The sequence below is a fragment of the Schistocerca nitens genome, chromosome 5 (genome assembly GCF_023898315.1).
Source record: "Schistocerca nitens isolate TAMUIC-IGC-003100 chromosome 5, iqSchNite1.1, whole genome shotgun sequence".
NCBI classification, from domain to species: domain Eukaryota; kingdom Metazoa; phylum Arthropoda; class Insecta; order Orthoptera; family Acrididae; genus Schistocerca; species Schistocerca nitens.
This window is the reverse complement of record NC_064618.1, coordinates 250103762-250124953: the sequence shown is the minus strand read 5'-3', so window position 1 is coordinate 250124953 and position 21192 is coordinate 250103762. Positions and strand designations below refer to the sequence as shown.

Sequence of the window (21192 nt, the reverse complement as noted above, 5' to 3'; positions counted from 1 at the left end):
TGTTGGACTTTCTGGAGGATGCAACCATCAATGCTGCGTGGTACAGTGCCACTCTGTCGAAATTGAAAGAGGTGATTCGGAAAAATAGGCCTGGCCTTCGCACATCTGGCGTTCTGCTGTTGGGTGACAATGCGAGACCACACACGGCGACGGCAACGCTAAACCAAATTGCAACTCTTGGTTGGGAGCGCCTACACCATCGGCCTTACAGTTCAGATCTTGCATCAAGTGACTTTCCATCTGTCTCCTTTGAAGAAGACTCTCGGTGGAAGGCGCTTTGGCAGCAATGCTGACGTCAAACAAGCCGTTCAACCCTTCTTCCGTATGCAACGCCCTGATTTTTTTTTTCCTGGAAGGCTCTTTGAAGCTTATAAAGCGGTATGACAAATGTTTCAATGTACCTGCAAATTATGTAGAAAAATAAATATATGTCTTATCTTTAATGTCTCATTCTCTGTTTTTTCCTTTCACACACAACTCTGACCACAGTCGATAGGGGAAACTTATTTTCCAACACTCCCAAGTGCAACTCTACTAGATGAGACCTTGTGTTGCGATTACGGTGAGATGACAGGTACTCCGTCTCTACTGCGAGTTGCTGGGGCGCACGCGCGATGAGAAGACTACGAAGTGGTGTTCGGCAGCCACGTAATTTGCCAGTTCGCAAACACGCCACCAGGCCGTAAGAGCCAGAGTGGAGGTACCATCAGAAGGTCAGTTCCGTCAGGTATTTTAGGAAGCGGCAGAAAGTGTGACGTGCGCGATGTTTGCCCGCGCAGCATGAGAGGAGCTAGCAGAGTGTGCGAAGTGGGTAGCGACGATCAAGGCGTAGGTCGCGGTGTCGCGGATCAAAGCTTTTGTGCCTGTGTGCGGTATATTTCCGCCGCACTGCACGAAACAAACCTCAGAATAAGGCGGTATATTTTCATCGCACTCCACGAAACAAGCCTCAGGGTAAGGAACACGAGTATCATGGCGCTTTATGATTTATATTAAGTTTCGAGCAGAAAACTTGTTTAATGTAGATCCTATTATTCCATTGTTCATGTTGTAGTCCTCAATCCGAAAACTTTTGTTGAAGCCCTCCACTCTAATCTATCCTCTGCAAGCCACTTCATTTCTCCATAACTGCTGCAAACTATCACCACTTGTACCTACTTACGAGGGGCGTTTGAAAAGTCCGAGAGATGGCACAACCGGCGCGTATCGAGGTCATGTTTCGTTAGTAGCTTCTTTGTAAAGAACGCACACCAAGTTTCTGCCACATTGGTCTATTTCTTTGTGCTTGGCATTCTTGTGAATCAAGGAAGTCGAGTGATTGTCAAAAAATGGACGAAAAAGAATTTCGTGTGGTGATTAAATATTACTTTATGAAAGGCAAAACGCCTCAGGAGACTAAAGAGAATCTTGACAAACATTAAGGTGACTCTGCACCTCAGATTAGAACAGTTTATAAGTGGTTTCGAAATTTTCGGAGTGGCCATATCGGCACAAGTGATGCTGAACGTTCTGGACGCCCTTTGGAGGTTACGACTCCAGAAATCATTGATAAAATGCATGACATGGTGATGGATGACAGAAGAGTTAAGGTGCGTGAGATTGCTAGTGCTGTGGGCATCTCGAATGAACGGGTACATAATATTTTGCAAAAACATTTGGACATGAGAAAGCTATCCGCAAGATGGGTTCCACGATTGCTCACACTTGACCAAAAACAGAATCGTATGAAGTGTTGCAAGGATGGTTTGCAGCTGTTCAGGAAGAATTCGCAGGACTTTAAGCGTCGTTTCGTCACTGTGGATGAAACATGGATACAATACTATACTCCTGAGACCAAAGAACAATCTAAACAATGGGTTACCAAGGAAGAATCTGCACCAAAAAAGGCGAAGACTTCTTCGGCCGGAAAGGTTATGGCGACTGTCTTTTGGGATTCGCAAGGAATAATCCTCATCGACTACCTGGAAACGGGTAAAGCTATTACAGGTGCATATTATTCATCGTTACTGCAACGTTTGAAAACCGAGCTGCAAGAAAAAATCCGGCGATTGGACCGCAAAAAAGTTCTTTTCCATCACGACAATGCACCAGCAAACACCTCAGCAGTTGTGGTCACAAAATTAATGGAAATAGGATTCGAACTCGTTTCACATCCCCCCTATTCTCCAGACTTGGCTCCCTCGCACTACTAATTGTTCCCCAATTCGAAGAAATGGCTGGCGGGACAAAGATTTTATTCTAACGAGGAGGTGATTGCAGCAAACTAATCGTTATTTTGCAGACTTGGACAATTCCTATTATTCGGAAGAGATCAACAAATTAGAACAGCGTTGGACGAAGTGTATAAGTCTAAAAGAAGACTATATCGAAAAATAAAAAAAACGTTTACCCACAACACGTAAGTAGTTTTTATTTTTGCACGGACTTTTCAAACGCCCCTCGTACAGTATATTTTTGTCACGGCTAGTTTTTGCACAACGCCGATGTATCAGACAGGAGGTGAACAAAAATAAGCAAACACCAAGAAAAAAACATATTACCACGCTTAATACGATGTAGGAAATCCGATGGCATTCAAAACAGCTTCCAGTCGTCTCGGCATGACTAAATACAGTTCGTCTGTGGTTTTCAAGGGAATCTTACACCTTACTTCCTGCAGAATAGTGGCAACTTCGCCGTAACGGTGATGAAGGCAGATGGAGATCATGGAGGCAGATGGAGATCACGCAGCCTTACTTCCAAAGTAGACAACAAAGACTGAATAAATTCAGATCTGGTAACTATGATGGATAGGAGAGGTACGACAATTAGTCCTCGTGTTCACGGAACTAGTCCTGAACGATGCGAGTGGTGTCAATGGGAGCACTTCGTCTTAGAACACAGCATCACCACTGAGGAACAAAAACATTATACCGTGGGATGAACCTGATCTGCCAAAATAATCGCATAATCCTCGGCAGTAATGCCATCTTGGAATGACTATGGGTCCCACGGAATACAACGGTAAGGCTTCCCATATCATCGCCGAACCCCCATCATGTTTCACTCTTGGGACGTAAACTCGTCCAGACGTTGGAAACTGTGAAACAAGAACAAACGATTTACTACTAACTAGAGAATCTAGTCCTTTAAGTTATGGCTTTGGCAACACGCTTTAATGTTAAGGGCATTTGCATAACTGATGAATAGTTTTGGAATTCCATCTCACCCTGCAATTGTGACATTCACTTCTGCACTAACTTTTACAACGTCGTCCTCTTCAAGGACGGTCTGTCATGATCATTCAACACACGCTTTCTTCCGCGTTGTGACTTAGCGGGTGTTTTCTCTCGATTTTTCCTGTATCCGGTATAAATCTTCGATGTGGTTTCTCTTGAAACGCCAAACATTACGGCACCCATGGTTACGAAAGGCACTCACCATATTAACACAAACAATTTGCTCATGCTCCAATTCACTTAGCTCCTAGATAATACTCTCACGACTACACAGAACACTGTTCTGGCCACGACTGACACTTGCAACGTATTGAGGGCATTCCACATGTGCCGTTCGTGTCAAATAAAATGGCGCAACCTGTGGGCTTGGCCAGCATCTGCATTTATTCTCAAGCATGTATTTCGCGCGACGTTTCCACATTTAAGTGCAACCCCTGTATCTCCCACCACCTATTTATCTACTTCTTCTACTCTTTTTATAGTACTTTCTTCAAGTTTTCTTCCCTTACACCTCCCATCTATATATTCCTTACACCTTTCAACCTTCCATTTTGGCTTGTCATATGAACTCTCGATATTCACATAGCTGCTTCTATTTTCTCCATTGTTGTTGTTGTGGTCTTCAGTCCTGAGACTGGTTTGATGCAGCTCTCCATGCTACTCTATCCTGTGCAAGCTTCTTCATCTCCCAGTACCTACTGCAGCCTACATCCTTCTGAATCTGCTTAGTGTATTCATCTCTTGGTCTCCCTCTATGATTTTTACCCTTCACGCTCCCTCCAATACTAAATTGGTGATCCCTCGATGTCTCAGAACATGTCCTACCAACCGATCCCTTCTTCCAGTCAAGTTGTGTCACAAACTCCTCTTCTCCCCAATTCTATTCAATACCTCCTCATTAGTTATGTGATCTACCCATCTAATCTTCAGCATTCTTCTGTAGCACCACATTTCGAAAGCTTCTATTCTCTTCTTGTCTAAACTATTTATCGTCCACGTTTCACTTCCATACATGGCTACACTCCATACAAATACTTTCAGAAACGACTTCCTGACACTTAAATCTATACTCGATGTTAACAAATTTTTCTTCTTCAGAAACGCTTTCCTTGCCATTGCCAGTCTACATTTTATATCTTCTCTACTTCAACCATCATCAGTTATTTTGCTTCCCAAATAGCAAAACTCCTTTACTACTTTCCTAATCTAATTCCCTCAGAATCACCAGACTTAATTCGACTACATTCCATTATCCTCGTTTTGCTTTTGTTGATGTTCATCTTATACCCCCCTTTCAAGACACTGTCCATTCCGTTCAACTGCTCTTCCAAGTCCTTTGCTGTCTGTGACAGAATTATAATGTCATCGGCGAACCTCAAAGTTTTTATTTCTTCTCCATGGATTTTAATACCTACTCCGAATTTTTCTTTTGTTTCCTTTATTGCTTGCTCAATATACGGATTGAATATCATCGGGGAGAGGCTACAACCCTGTCTCACTCCCTTCCCAACCACTGCTTCCCTTTCATACCCCTCGACTTTCTCCATAGGTCTCTTTAATTTTCCTGTAGGCGGCGTCTATTCTATAGTCATCCCTGCTGTGCCCTTTTGCACTTCATGTCTATACCTTTTCAGCCCTCTGTATTACCTTTCTCCTCCATCACTTGCGGTTTTCACCTTTCGTCAATTCAGTATCTCCTATATTATCTACCGTTTTTTGCCTCTGCGGCATTCATTACAGCATCTCTCAAGTCTTGGCTATGATGATGCTTTCACTATACTGTTAATGTGGGGTACGTAAAATTAATTTTCCATACGGTAATGTTTACATTGTAAATACCGATAGAAGTGTCAATACACCGCTGAAGGAACGCAGAAGTCTTTGCTTACTAGGGAAAGTAGAAAAATCAGCTGCGGGAGAGGATGCTTTTCAATCAGGAAATGAGTGAAGTTTTCCAATCCAAAATTTTCTCTACAGTGACAAATTATTATGCACGACTATACAGAGAAACCATCGAAATATATAAACATTGGGATAATTTTACTGGAAAAGAAGAGGCCATAATGGGCAGAAGCTCTGCAGAATCCATAGATAAGTTTTATCTTTGACGAATGACAGATCGAGAGTTAAGGATTATCTCTGCCAATCATGTGTACAGTTGTGCCACGCCCCATTTTCAGAGTGTTTATGTCTCTCTTAGACGTCCGAACCGCCAGTCGGCATGACAGAGGAACAATGGACACCTATGTAGATGTCCAGCGCAGCTGTGTACGTAGTAGCGTTAGAAATGGTAAGTTTCATGGACCGCGACCATACAGCTCGGAATATTTACCATCAGCTAAGACATGAAAAAGGTGTCGTGAAAACTTTCAGTGTGTGATATCGTTAATGAGAGTGCTGCTCACCTGAAGGAAGAAGGCTTGGAGCGCATGACGCGTCGGCACGCACGACCGTGACGTCATCTGGCCGCCTCCCCGCCTGCAACACAAAACACACCAACATTGACATTCTGCAAATCTTAATCAAAGACAAACATGCAAATCGTGATTCACGTCATGCAACACAAACCATATGAGGACACTGGTCAAGAAATGTCGGAATGCGTACTTTCACTAAAAAAGTAAAGGATAAGAATGGTATACGAAAGTCTCTTCAGCGCTTTATTAAACAGAAACCGTCTTTGATTTTATTAGCATGTACATGTGACGAAATAAGTAAAGCAGAAATATAGATAATGTATTGCCCGGCGCAAATACACTAATTTCAAGCGAACTGACATGTTTCAACCATCATCATACTCACAAGACAAATTTTAAATATCAGAAGAGAAATTATGTATATATAGTTAAAGAAAGTGACTTCATAGGACATGACACTTGCCATGGTTGAATATCACCACTACGGAAACCACAACGTCAGTGGATACAAGGTGCAACTAAATTTCCTTTGCAGACTTTGAGGACAATGTGACATCCCTTCCCTCCTACTTCACTCGCCGGGAAGAGACGCGACTCGTAACGATGTTCGTCCCCGTCCGTGTGACATGGAACAGCACCTGTAACTCTCCTAAGAACACAACTCCACGCGTGGTTTAGAAATATTCTGTTATCTGTCCGCAACAGTTTGTGCGAACTGGTAAACTGCAATCGTTTATTTTTATGCCCGGTTAGTTCTGTGATGAAATAAAATCTTGATTCTTGATTTCATCATTACGGTCGTTTTTCACATCATACTCGTACATAGCGAGGATGGGATTTTCCTGTCTACGATTCCGTTGCTACGTCCAGTTATTAACAACGGTCCTACGTAACTCCAGAGATAACATATGTTGGAGTAAATGTTCTTCTCTTTTTTTAATATGCCGTAATACTGGTTTAAACTAATCACTCTTCACTGTCCATTATTCATGTATTCACTTAGTCACTTAAAAAGATTAAAGAGTTAGGCGACACCTAAGATTTCCTTTTTGACTCAGATTTTATTGTCCTTTCTGTAATTAATTATTTGTCCCTATAACACACACACACAAATATGTCATTCAAGATTAACTTCTGTTAAGTTCAGTAATCGTGACGCTGACGACAACTTTTGACTAACCGGCGTACTTGTCTTTCTTCGTGTCTTCGTTTTATTGTGTCCTACTAAAGACTACGAATTGTTTTTCTGTCGTTGATCCATTGCTCTCAAGGTCTGTAACTCTTCATCAGTACGAAGGCTAAGTCCGATACACTAATATCACACAATTAAAGTCGAACACACGTCTTACTATACCGTCGCGTTGAGAACGGTAAAGATTAACTTTCATCAGTCGAATGACTGAGCAATACTTCAGTCTCTACCTCACGAATTATTAACCTTTCAAAACTGAAACAACCTAATAGCGTTTGCGTCCAAACAACTATCGCAAAAGTACTCTAGAACGACTCAAGAGCAATTAACTAAGATTTCCATATCCGAGCTGCATTGTAGTCACACTGAATTTCCTTTTCGATTCGGCTGCAACTCTGTTCCATGGTAAATGTTATCTTTGACTGAATTGCTTTCTTGGATTTAACTTTCGTTCATATGATTCTGAATTTATTCTATAGGTGTTTGATAAAGAACCTATGATAATCCTTTCCTTTTATCTCCCCTTTTTGTATGCTATTCTCAATATCTGAATAATATAGGTGTTAATCAAAATATTACCAGTGTAGATATTATCGTCAATAGTTGCCATCACTGTCAAGATGACTGACTTCCACACTTTAAGTTTCCACTAAGTTTTTTAATTGAGGTTTTCTGTCCTTGGGGCATTACAACAGGTTATTTACTCAAAACAAGAGGAAAGTGCCTAGTTAACATGGGCTGTAAAATGCATTACTTCGAAACTGTGAAACACGTCTCTTCAACTGCAAGCTCTTTGCTTTCCATATTTCGGGAGGAGCTAGTACGTACCAAAATAGGAAAAAAATTTTCAATAAACATGGGCTCTAAAGTGCATACCCTAAGAGCTATGAGCTTGTTCAGTAGAATAAATATGTTTCACAGAGTCATGGATGGACAAGCGCTCATTGCTATTAAGGTAAGCATGTCCCCAAGTCTGTAAAGGGAATTTAGTTACACACTGTGTACATGAGTAGGGTGCTAATCCCCTGGTGGGCAACTGAAGAACTATTCATTCACTACTGACACATTTCAATAACAAATATTTAAATACAAATTTTAAATACCGTTCTGTACGTAAGTACGTTAGTCAATAAAATGTAAAAAAGAACTGCGTTACAAAGTCTGGAATTATCGCAAATTTACGACACAGATGTGAAGCATCTGTAACAAGGTAAAATATTTGGTTATGGTAATAATAATGAGCGTATGGCATTGGTAGCCGGGAGACCCCTCGCGTGGCGGTTCGGCCGCCGCTCCACAAGTTCTTCAACGCCACTACGGCGACTTGCAATTCAATGACGATGAAATAATGATGAAAGACACACAACACCCAGTCATTTCCAAGCAGAGAAAATCCCTAACCCCGCCGGGAATCGAACACGGCACCCACTGCGCGGGAAGCGAGAACGCTACCGCAAGAGCACGGGCGGCGGTCTTTGGTTACGGTAACAGCTCATCTTTAGTACGATTACAAGGAAAAGTAGGAAAACTGGGTTACGTAGCGGAAATAATATGCGAAAAGAGATTACGAGATAATGGGGCAGACTTGCAGAAATGATAACGATGGAAGCATTGTTGAGCGACGAGAGAAAATACGAAAGAAACCGTTGACGTGACCCTGCTCTCGTCGATGTATGTGAGATGTGGAGAAGGGAGGGAGGGAGAGAGGGAGGGGGAGGGGGAGGGGGGTTAAGGAGCAGTGTTCCACCAAAATGAATCTGTGAATCTCAAGTTGAGTGTGTACTGATTCCAAAACTCCTGTCTCATATGAAACTGTTTCAAAACATAGCATAGTCCGCTGCACAGTGAGAAATTTATTCTGGACGTAAATCCTAGGCTGTGGCCGAGCCCTACCTCCGCGATATACAAGTTCAGGGGATCTAACTGTTGCAAGTGGCGCTTGTTATCGTACCAATCCTCAAACGCAGACGTAAAGTGCAATTAGAAACAAATTTATATTATCATGTACCTCAAGTGTTAATTTCATGAAATGCGACATAACAACCGATTTGGAAAGGGTACCCGGTTCACCTGCAACCTACCACCACCTCTAGATCCAGACTTAAGAGGTTCCTCATGTTGCAACAGTCGATGGTTGCCATGGAGCACCACAATTATATTCATGTCACATATGAACTTTCGAGAATCATATTGGCATTTGCAAGTGTTGCTAAATTTTGGCTGCACTATGCATTAGTGCCAATGAAAATTTTTGCACTGGCCAAGACTCGAACTGGGATCTTCTGCTTGACGCTAGTTGTCGCTTTGACCGTCTTGGCCACCCGAGCACGTTCCCCGTTCTCAAGAACATCGCAAAGTGCTTTGAACAACATGAACACTACAAATCCGGACAAATTTCAATTTGAATTTCCCGCCATATCATAGTTCCGCCGGAGGTTGTGATTGGCGGTCTTGAAAGCCACAGGCATCTAGTTAACAGCCAGGACCGCAAAATGGCCGAAATGTTCCGTACAAGTGAGAAGAACAACCGAAGAGCCGCGATTATCGAAAGTCGTCGCGCTGGGAGTTCGCCCACTGAAATAGTTAGATCATTCTGCTACCGAGATCAACTGTTTACGATATTGTGGCCAAGTATAATGTTTCGGAGAATTCTGAGGAAGGTTCCGCTAACCCGGACAGGAAATCTCATTCGAGGAACCGCGTGTCAAGAAAGGCGGCAATAAAGAGGACCTCATATGAGCTGTTCAGTCCAAAACTGGCTCTCGGATAACGTTAACATGTCCTGGTCAAAGGAATTCTGGCTTTCCGAATAGCCCGGATTTGAATACCCTCGAATACTATGATTGGAGCGTAGTCGAAAGACTTATTAATAAGACGAGGTATCCTAATGTAGCATCTCTACGCACCTCTATCGAAGCAACATTCGCGAATATGGGCAGCGCTGTTTTAAAGAGCGCGTGCGATCGCTTCGGTGCAAGATTGTACAAGGTCACTGCGGCTGAGGGTGGTTATATCGGGTAACGTTACACTTGAAAGATATCACTACCTATATGTAAAATGATATTCATTTTCATTTGTATTTTCTTTTAATAAAATTTTTAAAAAGTTTCATTTGTTCGGATTTAAGCGCCGCACCCTATAGTACTTATTGATGGCTCTCGATATTTCACCATAGCCGAGTCCATCAACATGAGGTAGCAAATATGAGGTAGCCAAGGAGGTGGAAACGTGGGTTCTACTATGTAAAGAGTGCTTGGTAGCTACAACAGGAAAACACAATTAATTAGCAGGAGTACAAAATAAGAAAGTACTTATTACTTAACTTTGTTGTAGACCATGATATGTTGGTTGACAATTATAGAAGACGCGACTAGACTAATCGTCTGTAGAATGACATAATTTACAAGTCACAAATCTTGCAGTGACGAATTAATCTCTCGTAATCTTGAATGTCGAATCCGGTGAATTTGAAGACTAACTTGGCTGTCGCCATGACAGAACGTAGAATTGTTTTTAACTGCCAACTTAGTACTGTTGACTTTACAGTAGTACTATTACGGAACTTTACAACTGAGCTACAACGACTTGATGGTAGCAATGACTGAGCTGCAGACGATGACTAACATCGGCGCTGGCTGACCACTGAGCGCAGCTACGAACTGTACACTGTGTTAAGTAGGTTGTTTAGGTTTTTATGCTGGTAACGCCACGTAGCGCTCTGTATGAAAATCACTGGCTGTGCTGTGTGCAGTCTGTGGCTGGTTGGCATTGTTGCAATATTCGCTATTGTAGTGTTGGGCAGTTGGATGTGAACAGCGTGTAGCGTTGCGCAGTTGGGGGTGAGCCGCCAGCAGTGGTGGATGTGGGAAGAGAAATGGCGGAGTTTTGAGGGCGGACGACTTGGACGTGTGTCCATCAGAAAGAGTAAATTTGTAATACTGGATATCATGAACTGATATATATATATATATATATATATATATATATATATATATATATATATATAATGACTTTTGAACATTATTAAGGTAAATACATTGTTCTCCATCAAAATCTTTTATTTGCTAAATATGCCTATCAGTAAATGGTTCAAATGGCTCTGAGCACTATGGGACTTAACATCCGTGGTCATCAGTCCCCTAGAACTTACAACTACTTAAACCTAACCAACATCTGTGGTCATCAGTCCCCTAGAACTTAGAACTACTTAAACCTAACTAACCTATGGACATCACACAACACCCAGTCATCATGAGGCAGAGAAAATCCCTGACCCCGCCGGGAATCGAACCCGGGAACCCGGGCGCGGGAAGCCTATCAGTAGTTAGTGACTTCAGTAGTTACAATCTTTTATTTAGCTGGCAGTATTGGCGCTCGCTGTATTGCAGTAGTTCGAGTAACGAATTTTTTTTGTGAGGTAAGTGATTCATGAAAGGTATATGTTATTGTTAATCAGGGCCTTTCTTTTGTAGGGATTATTGAAAGTCAGATTGCGTTGCGCTAAAAATATTATGTGTCAGTTTATTGATGATCAGAACAAGTAAAGAGAGAAATGTCTGGCTCTGAGCACTATGGGACTTAACAGCTATGGTCATCAGTCCCCTAGAACTTAGAACTACTTAAATCTAACTAAACTAAGGACAGCACACAACACCCAGCCATCACGAGGCAGAGAAAATCCCTGACCCCGCCGGGAATCGAACCCGGGAACCCGGGCGTGGGAAGCGAGAACGCTACCGCACGACCACGAGATACGGGTAGAAATGTCTGAGCACGTTCAGTTTTGCTCAGCTGTTTAAAATCAAATAACGTTAAGGGGTTTACCAGCACAGTCATTTATAATTTTCTAAGGGGATGTTCCAACTGGCACAACAGAACTACTCTCCTGCTACACACTGAAGTGGTCTAGCGGCGCCTCACGGCGAGCATAAGTACTGCGACTGGCTGTCTACTCGTTGGCTAACACAGCCGTTCTTCTGTTCCCTTTATCGCATCCGGCGGATCGATCTCTCAAGCGGCGGTGTGGTCGTATGACTGACATCGCACTTATAACTCTGCATTCCTGAGAACATTGCAGGGGTTTCTTAGAAAGAGGGATAAAATATACTCTGAGTACTGTTTTTGGTGTGGCCTTGTTAATAAATAAAAATTAACGGTTCCTAAACAACTCATATTCGATATTAATCGTATTCTACACTGAAACGCCAAAGAAACTGGTACAAGTGCCTAATATTGCGTGAGGCCCCCGTGAGCACGCAGAAGTGCCGCAACACGACGTGGCATGGACTCGACTAATGTCTGGAGGGAATTCAAATGGTTCAAATGGCTCTGAGCACTATGGGACTTAACATCTGTGGTCATCAGTCCCCTAGAACTTAGAACTACTTAAACCTAACTAACCTAAGGACATCACACACATCCATGCCCGAAGCAGGATTCGAACCTGCGACCGTAGCAGTCACGCGGTCTGGAGGGAATTGACACCATGAATCCTGCAGTACTGTCCATAAATCCGTAAGAATACGAGGGGGTGGAGATCTCTTCTGAGGAGCATGTTACAAGACAGCGCAGATAGGCTCAATGATGTTCATGTCTGGGAAGTTTTGTGGCCAGCGGAATGCACAATGAGCATGAATGGATGCAGGTGATGAGACAGGACGCTTAAGTACGCGTCACCTGTCAGAGTCGTATCTAGACGTATCAGGGTCCCATATCACTCCAACTGCACACGCCCCACACCATTACAGAGCCTCCGCCAGCTTGGACAGTCCCCTGCTGACATGCAGGGTACAGGGATTCATGAGGTCGTCTCGATATCCGTATACGACCATCTGCTCGATACAATTTGAAACGAGACCCTTCCGACCGGGCAACACGTTTGCTGTCATCAACAGTCCAGTAGCGGTGTTGACGGGCCCAGGCGAGGCGTAAAGCTTTGTGTCGGCAGTCATGAAGGGTACATGAGTGAGCCTTCGGCTCCGAAAGACCATATCGATGATGTTTCGTTGAATGGTTCGCACACTGACACTTGTTGATGCCCCAGCATTGAAATCTGCAGCAATTTGCGGAAGGGTTGCACTTCTGTCACGTTAAACGATCTCTTCAGTCGTCATTGGTCCCGTTCGTGCAGGATCTATTTCCGCCCGCAGCAACGTCGTATATGTGATGTTTTGCCTGATTCCTGATATTCACGGTACACTTGTGAAATGGTCTCATGAGAAAATCCCCATTTCATCGCTGCCTCGGAGATGCTTTGTCACGTCGCTCGTGTGCAGACTACAGCACTACGTTCAACTCACTTAAATCTTGATAATCTGCCAATATTAGCAGCAGTAACCGATCCAACAAGTGCGCCAGGCACTTGTTGTCGCTTGTTTACTTATATAGGCATTGCCGACCGCTGCGTCATATTCTGCCTGTGTACATATCTCTGTACTTGAGTACGCATGCCTATATCAGTTTCTTTGGCGCTTCAGTGTATAGCTATAAGGCCTAGGATGTTGGTTGTGAATGATACTGTGTAAGCTGTACGTGCACACGACTCTTAAGAAAAGCATACGTATTGGTAAAACAGAGTTTTATCTTTTGCTTATTTCTGTGGACAGTAAAATAATGATCTAGCTGCTGTCGAGAGAATTATACTGCGGTCGTCCACAACATGTTTCCACTCATCAACAGTCCAATGTCGGTACTGACGGGCCCAGACGAGGCGTAAAGCTTTGTCTCGTGCAGTCATCAAGGGTACACGAGTGGGGGCCTTCCGCTCCGAAAGGCCATATCGCTGATGTTTCGTTGAATGGTTCGCACGGTGACGCTTGCTGATGGCCCAGCATTGAACTCTGCAGCAATTTGCGGAAGGGTCGCACTTCTATCACGTCGAATGATTCTCTTCAGTCGTCGTTGGTCCCGTTCTTGCACGATCTTTTTCCGGCCGCAGCGATGTCGGAGGTTTTACCGGATTCCTGATATTCACGGTACACTTATGAAATGGTAGTACGGGTAAATCCCCACTTCATCGCTACCTCGAAGATGCTGTGTTCCATCGCTCGAGCGCCGACTATAATACCACGTTCAGACTCACTTAAATCTTGATAACCTTCCATTGTAACAGCGGTAACCGAGGTAAGAACTGCTCCAGACACTTGTTGTCTTATATACATGTACATCTACATTTATACTCCGCATGCCCCCCGACGGTGTGTGGCGGAGGGCACTTTACGGGCCACTGTCATTACCTCCCTTTCCTGTTCCAGTCGCGTATGGTTCGCGGGAAGAACGACTGCCGGAAAGCCTCCGTGCGCGCTCGAATCTCTCTAATTTTACGTTCGTGATCTCCTCCGGAGGTATAAGTAGGCGGAAGCAATATATTAGATACCTCATCAAGAAACGCGCCCTCTCGAAACCTGGACAGCAAGCTACACCGCGATGCAGAGCGCCTCTCTTGCAGAGTCTGCCACTTGAGTTTGCTAAACATCTCCGTAACGCTATCACGCTTACGAAATAACCCGGTGACGAAACGCGCCGCTCTTCTTTGGATCTTCTCTATCTCCTCTCTCAACCCGACCTGGTACGGATCCCACACTCATGAGCAATACTCAAGTATAGGTCGAGCGAGTGTTTTGTAAGCCACCTCCTTTGTTGATGGACTACATTTTCTAAGGACTCTGCCAATGAATCTCAACCTGGCACCCGCCTTACCAACAATTAATTTTATATGATCATTCCACTTCAAATCGTTCCGCACGCATACTCCCAGATATTTTACAGAAGTAACTGCTACCAGTGTTTGTTCCGCTATCATATAATCATACAATAAAGGTTCTTTCTTTCTATGTATTCGCAATACATTACATTTGTCTATGTTAAGGGTCAGTTGCCACTCCATGCATAGGCGTTGCCGACCACAGCGCCTGTTTACGTATCTGTGTATTTGAATATGCTTGCATATACCAGTTTCTTTGGCGCTTCAGTGTACACCGCTGAAATGAAAATCAACGTTTAAGGTATTTGCCCACGCTATAACCTCCCCAACGGTTAACGGGACGCGACAGCAAATCAGTGCCAGATTCGGTGTCGCGAATCTCATTCGAGTAACTGTAAACGAGGCAGAAAGCATACAAATAGCTGTAGGACCCTCCATTTCGGTGAGACTGCGCCAAGCAGAAGGGCGCGCGGGCGCAATAAATACGCACAGTGAGGGCTGCTATTCCGGCCATCGGCGGAACCCCGGAGCGCGGCTGCAAAACGCGCTACAATGGCGTGACGTAAGCGCTGTCAGACGCAGGTAGCTGCTCCTGACGACGCCCCGCGGGCTCCGGCACGCTTCGCCTCACAGCGCTGCGCCCTCATACATACACAGCTACCTACCTACCTGCATACCCGGCCGTCCGGCGATTATGTCCACTGGTGTTCTCAATAGTCCACCTACTTTCTTCCTCCGGAGCAGACCGTGCTGCTTCTCTTGTACACACTTGAGTTACATTATTAGCTGGTCACTGACGAGTGAATTTCTGTAACGGGCCAGAACTAGGACTGTTGACATTTTTAAAATCATCGGATATCCGATAGATCAGTATTTAACAAAGTATCATCTGCTCTCGACGCATCGAAAATACTATGGATATATCGCGAAAAAAATGTCAACGTGCCGGCCTATAAAAATATCGGCTGCACATTGTAAATATACTGTGGCTTCTAGATCTGTATACTTAAGTATTGATTTGTTATTAGATTTTCTGTACATCAACAAGCTAGTTGCCTGCCTATCCGCCTTAGAGCAAGAAATGAAACGAAAACGATGGGCGTTCACGCTTGGCGACAACCAATTTGCTAACAATGGTAACTGCGTGTAAGTGGCACAGTAAAAGGCGTCCGATGGATCCGTCGTTCGGTTTTGTCACAAATCGGATTTCTAAATTGCGTAGAGAAGTTAAAAGTTCCATTTTCTGTTGGTAGCGTCGAGCGCCGATTACGTCAGCATACCCCCCTCATACGTCTCCGCCCGCCGCAAAAACCGATCATGTCATTTAGATTATGGTCACCTTTTTCAGTAACTATTTTTGAAGAATGCAGATGTGAAGAAATAACACACTAGGTGTGTTAAAAATTGGTTTTTAACGTGACTGGTAACTGGTGTGCTATTTGTTCACATCGGAAATCTTCTTATTTTATTCACACCGCAACCCCCGCCCCCAGTGCAGCCGAACTTCTTCTACCTGCCACCTATACTTGCTTCACACAGTCAAAGAGAAAGAATGGGCGTGATGACAGCTTACAACGTAGTAAGACTCCTTCACAAAATGAACGTAAATTATGTTCTACTTAACTTTCAAAAGAACAATTTCATATATTTTCCGAAAATTGTGGAAAAAAAATATAAAATAAAAAAATCGTCACTGTATTTGCCCTTTCGATATCGATATATCGTGAAAAAGTATCGCCGACGATACTGATAATTTTTGGAAGAAATATTGATATATCGACATTTTACCAACAGCCGTAGCCAGAAGCGCGGGACAGTTCCGCGGATAATTACGACGCATCCGCCCCGACTCTCTCAGGTAGGGAAGGGAAAAACCGACCGGATGAAACCCATCCTTCAGTTGTGAAAAACCGGTATTTTTCAGTTATTTGCTTAGTCTACGCTATAACAGGCGTTTTTTATTTATCACTAATAACCGGATAAAAAACGAAACATCAATCAGCCGTAGCATGAGTGACAAATTTTTTCGTTTTTAGAAAAACCCCTTTTAAAAAAAGGAGTAATTTTAATTATTAAAATCTGCGTTGATTTGAAATATTGCGTTTTTATAGAAAATCTAAAAAGCGGTAAGTGATATTTTAATAACAATGCCGACAGAAACGAGCAACAGACTGATAGCATAAGAATTTGTACAGCAGTGCTGAGACAGTAATGTTCCTGTCGCCGGATTTCGTGGTTTGAGGTACGTGCAGTGTGCATGATTTGCCCCCATCTGGTCTACAAGTTAGTTTGTCGTTGCCATCGTTTCCCATAAGTTGTACCGAAAAATAGCACCAACCGTAGCCTGGAAATATTTTTACGAAGGGTCGCAGCAATTACGTACAACACTTCGTTTGCTTCGAAAGATTGAAGACTGGTCTGCCATTTCTGTGAAATAATAAAAGAGGTAGCAAATTATGGTAACAGTAATGAATTAAAAATTTAACGACAGTCCATTCATAGTTTACGAGCAAAATAGAAAGTAGTTTATTCGCTGCCTGTGTCTACACAATGTGCCTTTATCTGCTTGTAACCTTTGGAAAAGGGACAATTTAACACCAAAAAACTGAGTTCTTCAACCTCAGTTTTCATCCTTTAGCACTCACTATTCGTAATGCATAAAGAGTGGCATTATCCCTGATTATAACATCATTTTTGTACTGGGTTTCAAAAAATTAGAATCAACTGGAGAATATTGGTGACATTTTTTTTTCAAGTATTCACCACTTATCGCTTTCCGATAAAAGGAACGAATGTTGTACAAAAAAAGTTTTCTTTTATTTGCCTATTTTATTTAATATTTTGATTCTATGTATCTTGAAATTGCGGGAGTCAAAATTTTTCACACTTTGTTCGATTTCTATCTTTGTTACAGTAAGCAATATGAGCAAAAAACCGAAAATCGTTAACTTTAGGAACCGGTTATTATGAGCCGTTTTAACAGTCAGTTGAACTAGCGTAAAAAAAAATGGTAATCACCATCCCTAGTCTTAGGTTAGACGTGCTCCACTAGCGTGCGGATCCTGTCCCTTACATCCGCCAGGAGGACGAGTCTATTCGTGTGTGGGGTAAAGCAGCTGTTCGTGATTTGGCCGCGCACTTATTTAAAAAGGAAGCTAAAAAGTACCTGTTACCCAATGCATTTTACACATTGAAGGAATACTTAGAAAAAACAGAGTAGGGATTTCATAAAAAAATGTTATGTAAATAAATAATAATAATGATTATAAAACATCCAACAGTACATATAAGACCTTCACACTACGTTTTTTTTTCCTTTTCTAGAAAAACTTGCCCCCAAGCTATGAACAGCACAATACTGACACCTCTTCCTCTTTCTGAGCTCAACATATCACTTATTATAGAGGGATGCTGATTCATTTTTTCAGAGTAGCAAATGGGAAGTTGTGGTACAGAAAATGGCCCAGAGGTCACCAGTGCGTGTGTGTGTGTGTGTGTGTGTGTGTGTGTGTGTGTGTGTGTGTGTGTGTGTGTAATGAGTGAAGCGTTATGAAACAAAGTGTGTATAGAGTGTGCAGTGACTGATAGTAAGATTTGAGTGAACAGTGTGGCATTACATTATTTAAAAAGTTATTTGTAAAAAAAGGTATTGTATACCAGGAGTAAATCTAATGACTGTCTCTAACTAGAAGTCTGTAAAAATATGTGTTCGAAACTTGTAAATATTTTGACATGTCCTATATGCTCGTAAAAAGAGATCTACAGGTGAATAAAGCTACTACTACATACTACTACTATTATTTTACCGTTGTACGTTTTCGGATTTTGAAACTCGTTCATGACCTCGAGAGGAAGTTAGTATGGACGATGACTGGAAGAAACCTATGGCAGTCACTAGCGCTCAGTATGTTGCGTAGTCATCTACACTCTAATACAAAATAAACGACGCATTACGAAGGAATTATCCGAACGGGACGCAAATAAGTAAATGTGACGTACACATACAGTCAAACAAATGATCACAATTTCAGAAAAATTGGATGATTTATTCAAGAGAAATAGCTTCACAAACTTAGTAAGTCAATAACACGTTGGTCTGCTCCTGTCCCCTATGAAAGCAGTTATTCGGCTTGGCATTGATTGAAAGAGTTGTTGGATTCCTTCCTAAGGGATAACGTGCTAAATTCTGTCCAACTGGCGCGTTAGATCGTTAAAATCCCGAGATAGTTAGAGGGCTCTGCCCGTAAAGCTCCAAACGTTCTTAGTTGGGGAAAGAACCGGCGACCTTGATGGACAAGGTAAGGTTTAAAAAGCACGAGGACAACTACTGTTTTCCGTCGCATTCGGATAGTTTCTTCGTGGTGCGTCCTTTTTTTTTTTTTTTTTTTAGAGTGTATTTCTCGATAGAAAATTGGCATAAAATGGGTGAAAAAATGGATTGCTAAAAGCTAGCATTCCAGCCATATGGGTTTGACTCACAGTCCCAGAGAGCCTGAACCTCGCGTCTACAAAAACTACTTAAGAATGAGTCATCATAATTTCGACGCAACTTTAAGTACATTTCTTTTCTGTTAGTGCGCGCTAACTGATGTAGAGCATTTGCCACACTAAACAGTACTTCAGTATTTTTGGAAATACTGGGGCCCAAGCTTCAAGACCAAGATATAGTAATGCCTGGAAGCATTTCACTAGAACAAGGATTGGGACTCCTCTTGAGAACTGTGGAGGTGTGATACGCTAGGAAAAGTTTTGTATCCCACCTGGAAGGCGGCGCGTGGATCTGCTCCTGAAAACTGAAAGATTGGCCGAATGAAGGAAGTGAGTAGGAACAGGCTAAGGTAATACACGTCGGTACTGCAGTATGAATTTAAATCACCTTTACTCTAGCAAGAAGAATACATAACTTTGCAATGAGGTGCGAAGTGTCCCGGCCGCCTGCTCTTGATCAAACGTGCAGAATCTGGAGCGGAGCTCGTAGAGCTCTCCCGCTCCGGCTAGAGTGAGCTGTCGTCGGTGTCTGTCGTAGTGCCAACCTAGCAGAACGCAGCTACGTTGTGGCATCGTAGCTATCGATACCACAAAAAGTATGCTCTTGATCCTTTCCACAGTGCAGTGAACTGTAATACCTATAATATAATGGAAGTAACACAGTTAAGCGTAAGAAGGAATTATGGAGAAGAACCGCCATATAAATAGAAAATTGTGTGTTGGTATCGACAATTTAGGGACACAGGTTGTCTCTGTGAAAAGAAATGTACTGATCGACCAATTGTGCCGATGGTCTGTTTTTCTTCTGTGAGAAGACTGTGACTGGTACCTCTTACTTTGATACGTTACAGTTACGGTTGTTTCCACGAGTGTCTGCTGATTTCGAGAACAGCATCTTCCTACAGGACGGGTCACCCCAACATTGGAGCGTCAACCTCAAGGACCAACTTCAGGCATCGGTGGATGGGGCTAGTGGTGAAGGATTCCCTCGGCGCCCTAGATCGTCTGACCTAACGCCTTGTGACTTTTTCCTTTGGGGGTATATTAAGGACCTTGTATACGTACCCTCGCTGCCAAGGATACTGGAAGAGCCCAGGGAACGCACCATGCTGCTGTGATGACCACTGACAGGATGTTGCTATATAATTTGTGGAAATAACTTGACTACCGCTTGTGCATGTGTCGAGTGACAAAAGGGGCACACAGAACAGTTGTAGAGTGAAAAATGAAACTTGTTGAATCTACGATTCTATTCATGCATCAACCATATTTGTACATGTAATAATTTGGAAAAACACAGAGCTCTGAAAACGAGTGAATCATTTCTAGTAGCCCTGTGCAATAATGAATAGTACAGTCAACTTTTTATTGGTTTATACAATTATCCTTCACCATTTCCACTTCTTCCAGAGGTTTGCACGTTCCTATTTTCTGAAACTTGATCACAAATTTCATATCTTAGTTAAACTTGGTCCACGGTTCGACTATCGCCTACATATGTTCACCCGTCTCTTTGCACGTCCTACATTTTACAATCTTTTTTGTGTACCGTTCATTTGTCAGTTTTCACAACCAATGTCTTTCGAAGTATAGATGCGTAACGTTTTCAGTATGGCCATTAGTCCACTCCTTCACCTTACTTGAAGCAACTAAAACTTTCTCGCAAGCCACAGAAAAACTCACGGACGCCCTGAACGTGGTCAGTCCCAGCAGCAGCTCTTATGCGTCCAGCTGGGGAGGAGGGATCGCTGTTTCCCAGAACTGAAGGTAACCGCCTGGAAAGCTGGAGGAGCCTGCGGGTTTTCCAGAATCCGATAAAAGTCAACAGCTTTTTATACGAGTGACTTTCCTAGAGCTACTCTGCCAGAGCCAGAAAAACTGCGAGGGGTGTTCAACAAGTAACGCAACAAATTTTTTTCTGAAAGCAAATTGATTTTATTCAGGATTGCAATACACTATATTATTACCCACTCTTTTGGCTACAAAACCCTATTTCTGAACATAACCACCGTTCAATGCGACAGGCTTATGCCACCTTTCTGGGAGGGTCTGTATGCCAGAATGGTACCATTGTACGAGTCAGCGTCAGAGGGTCTCGATCATCCACGTACTACTTCCAGCGGAGAGGGTCCTTCATTGGGCCAAACAGATGGAACTCGGAAGATGCGAGATCTG

The 21192-nt window shown here is 42.9% G+C and overlaps 1 protein-coding gene across 1 annotated transcript in view; it reads right to left on the bottom strand.

The window, feature by feature from the left end:
• LOC126259207 (protein cycle) overlaps positions 1-21192 on the bottom strand; it is a 981945-nt gene that overhangs the window by 370158 nt on the left and 590595 nt on the right. The window contains exon 3 of the mRNA XM_049955799.1: positions 5624-5696. Within this exon, the coding sequence (XP_049811756.1) occupies positions 5624-5649 (26 nt within the window). The 5' untranslated portion in view covers positions 5650-5696. The remainder of the gene's footprint in view (positions 1-5623; positions 5697-21192) is intronic.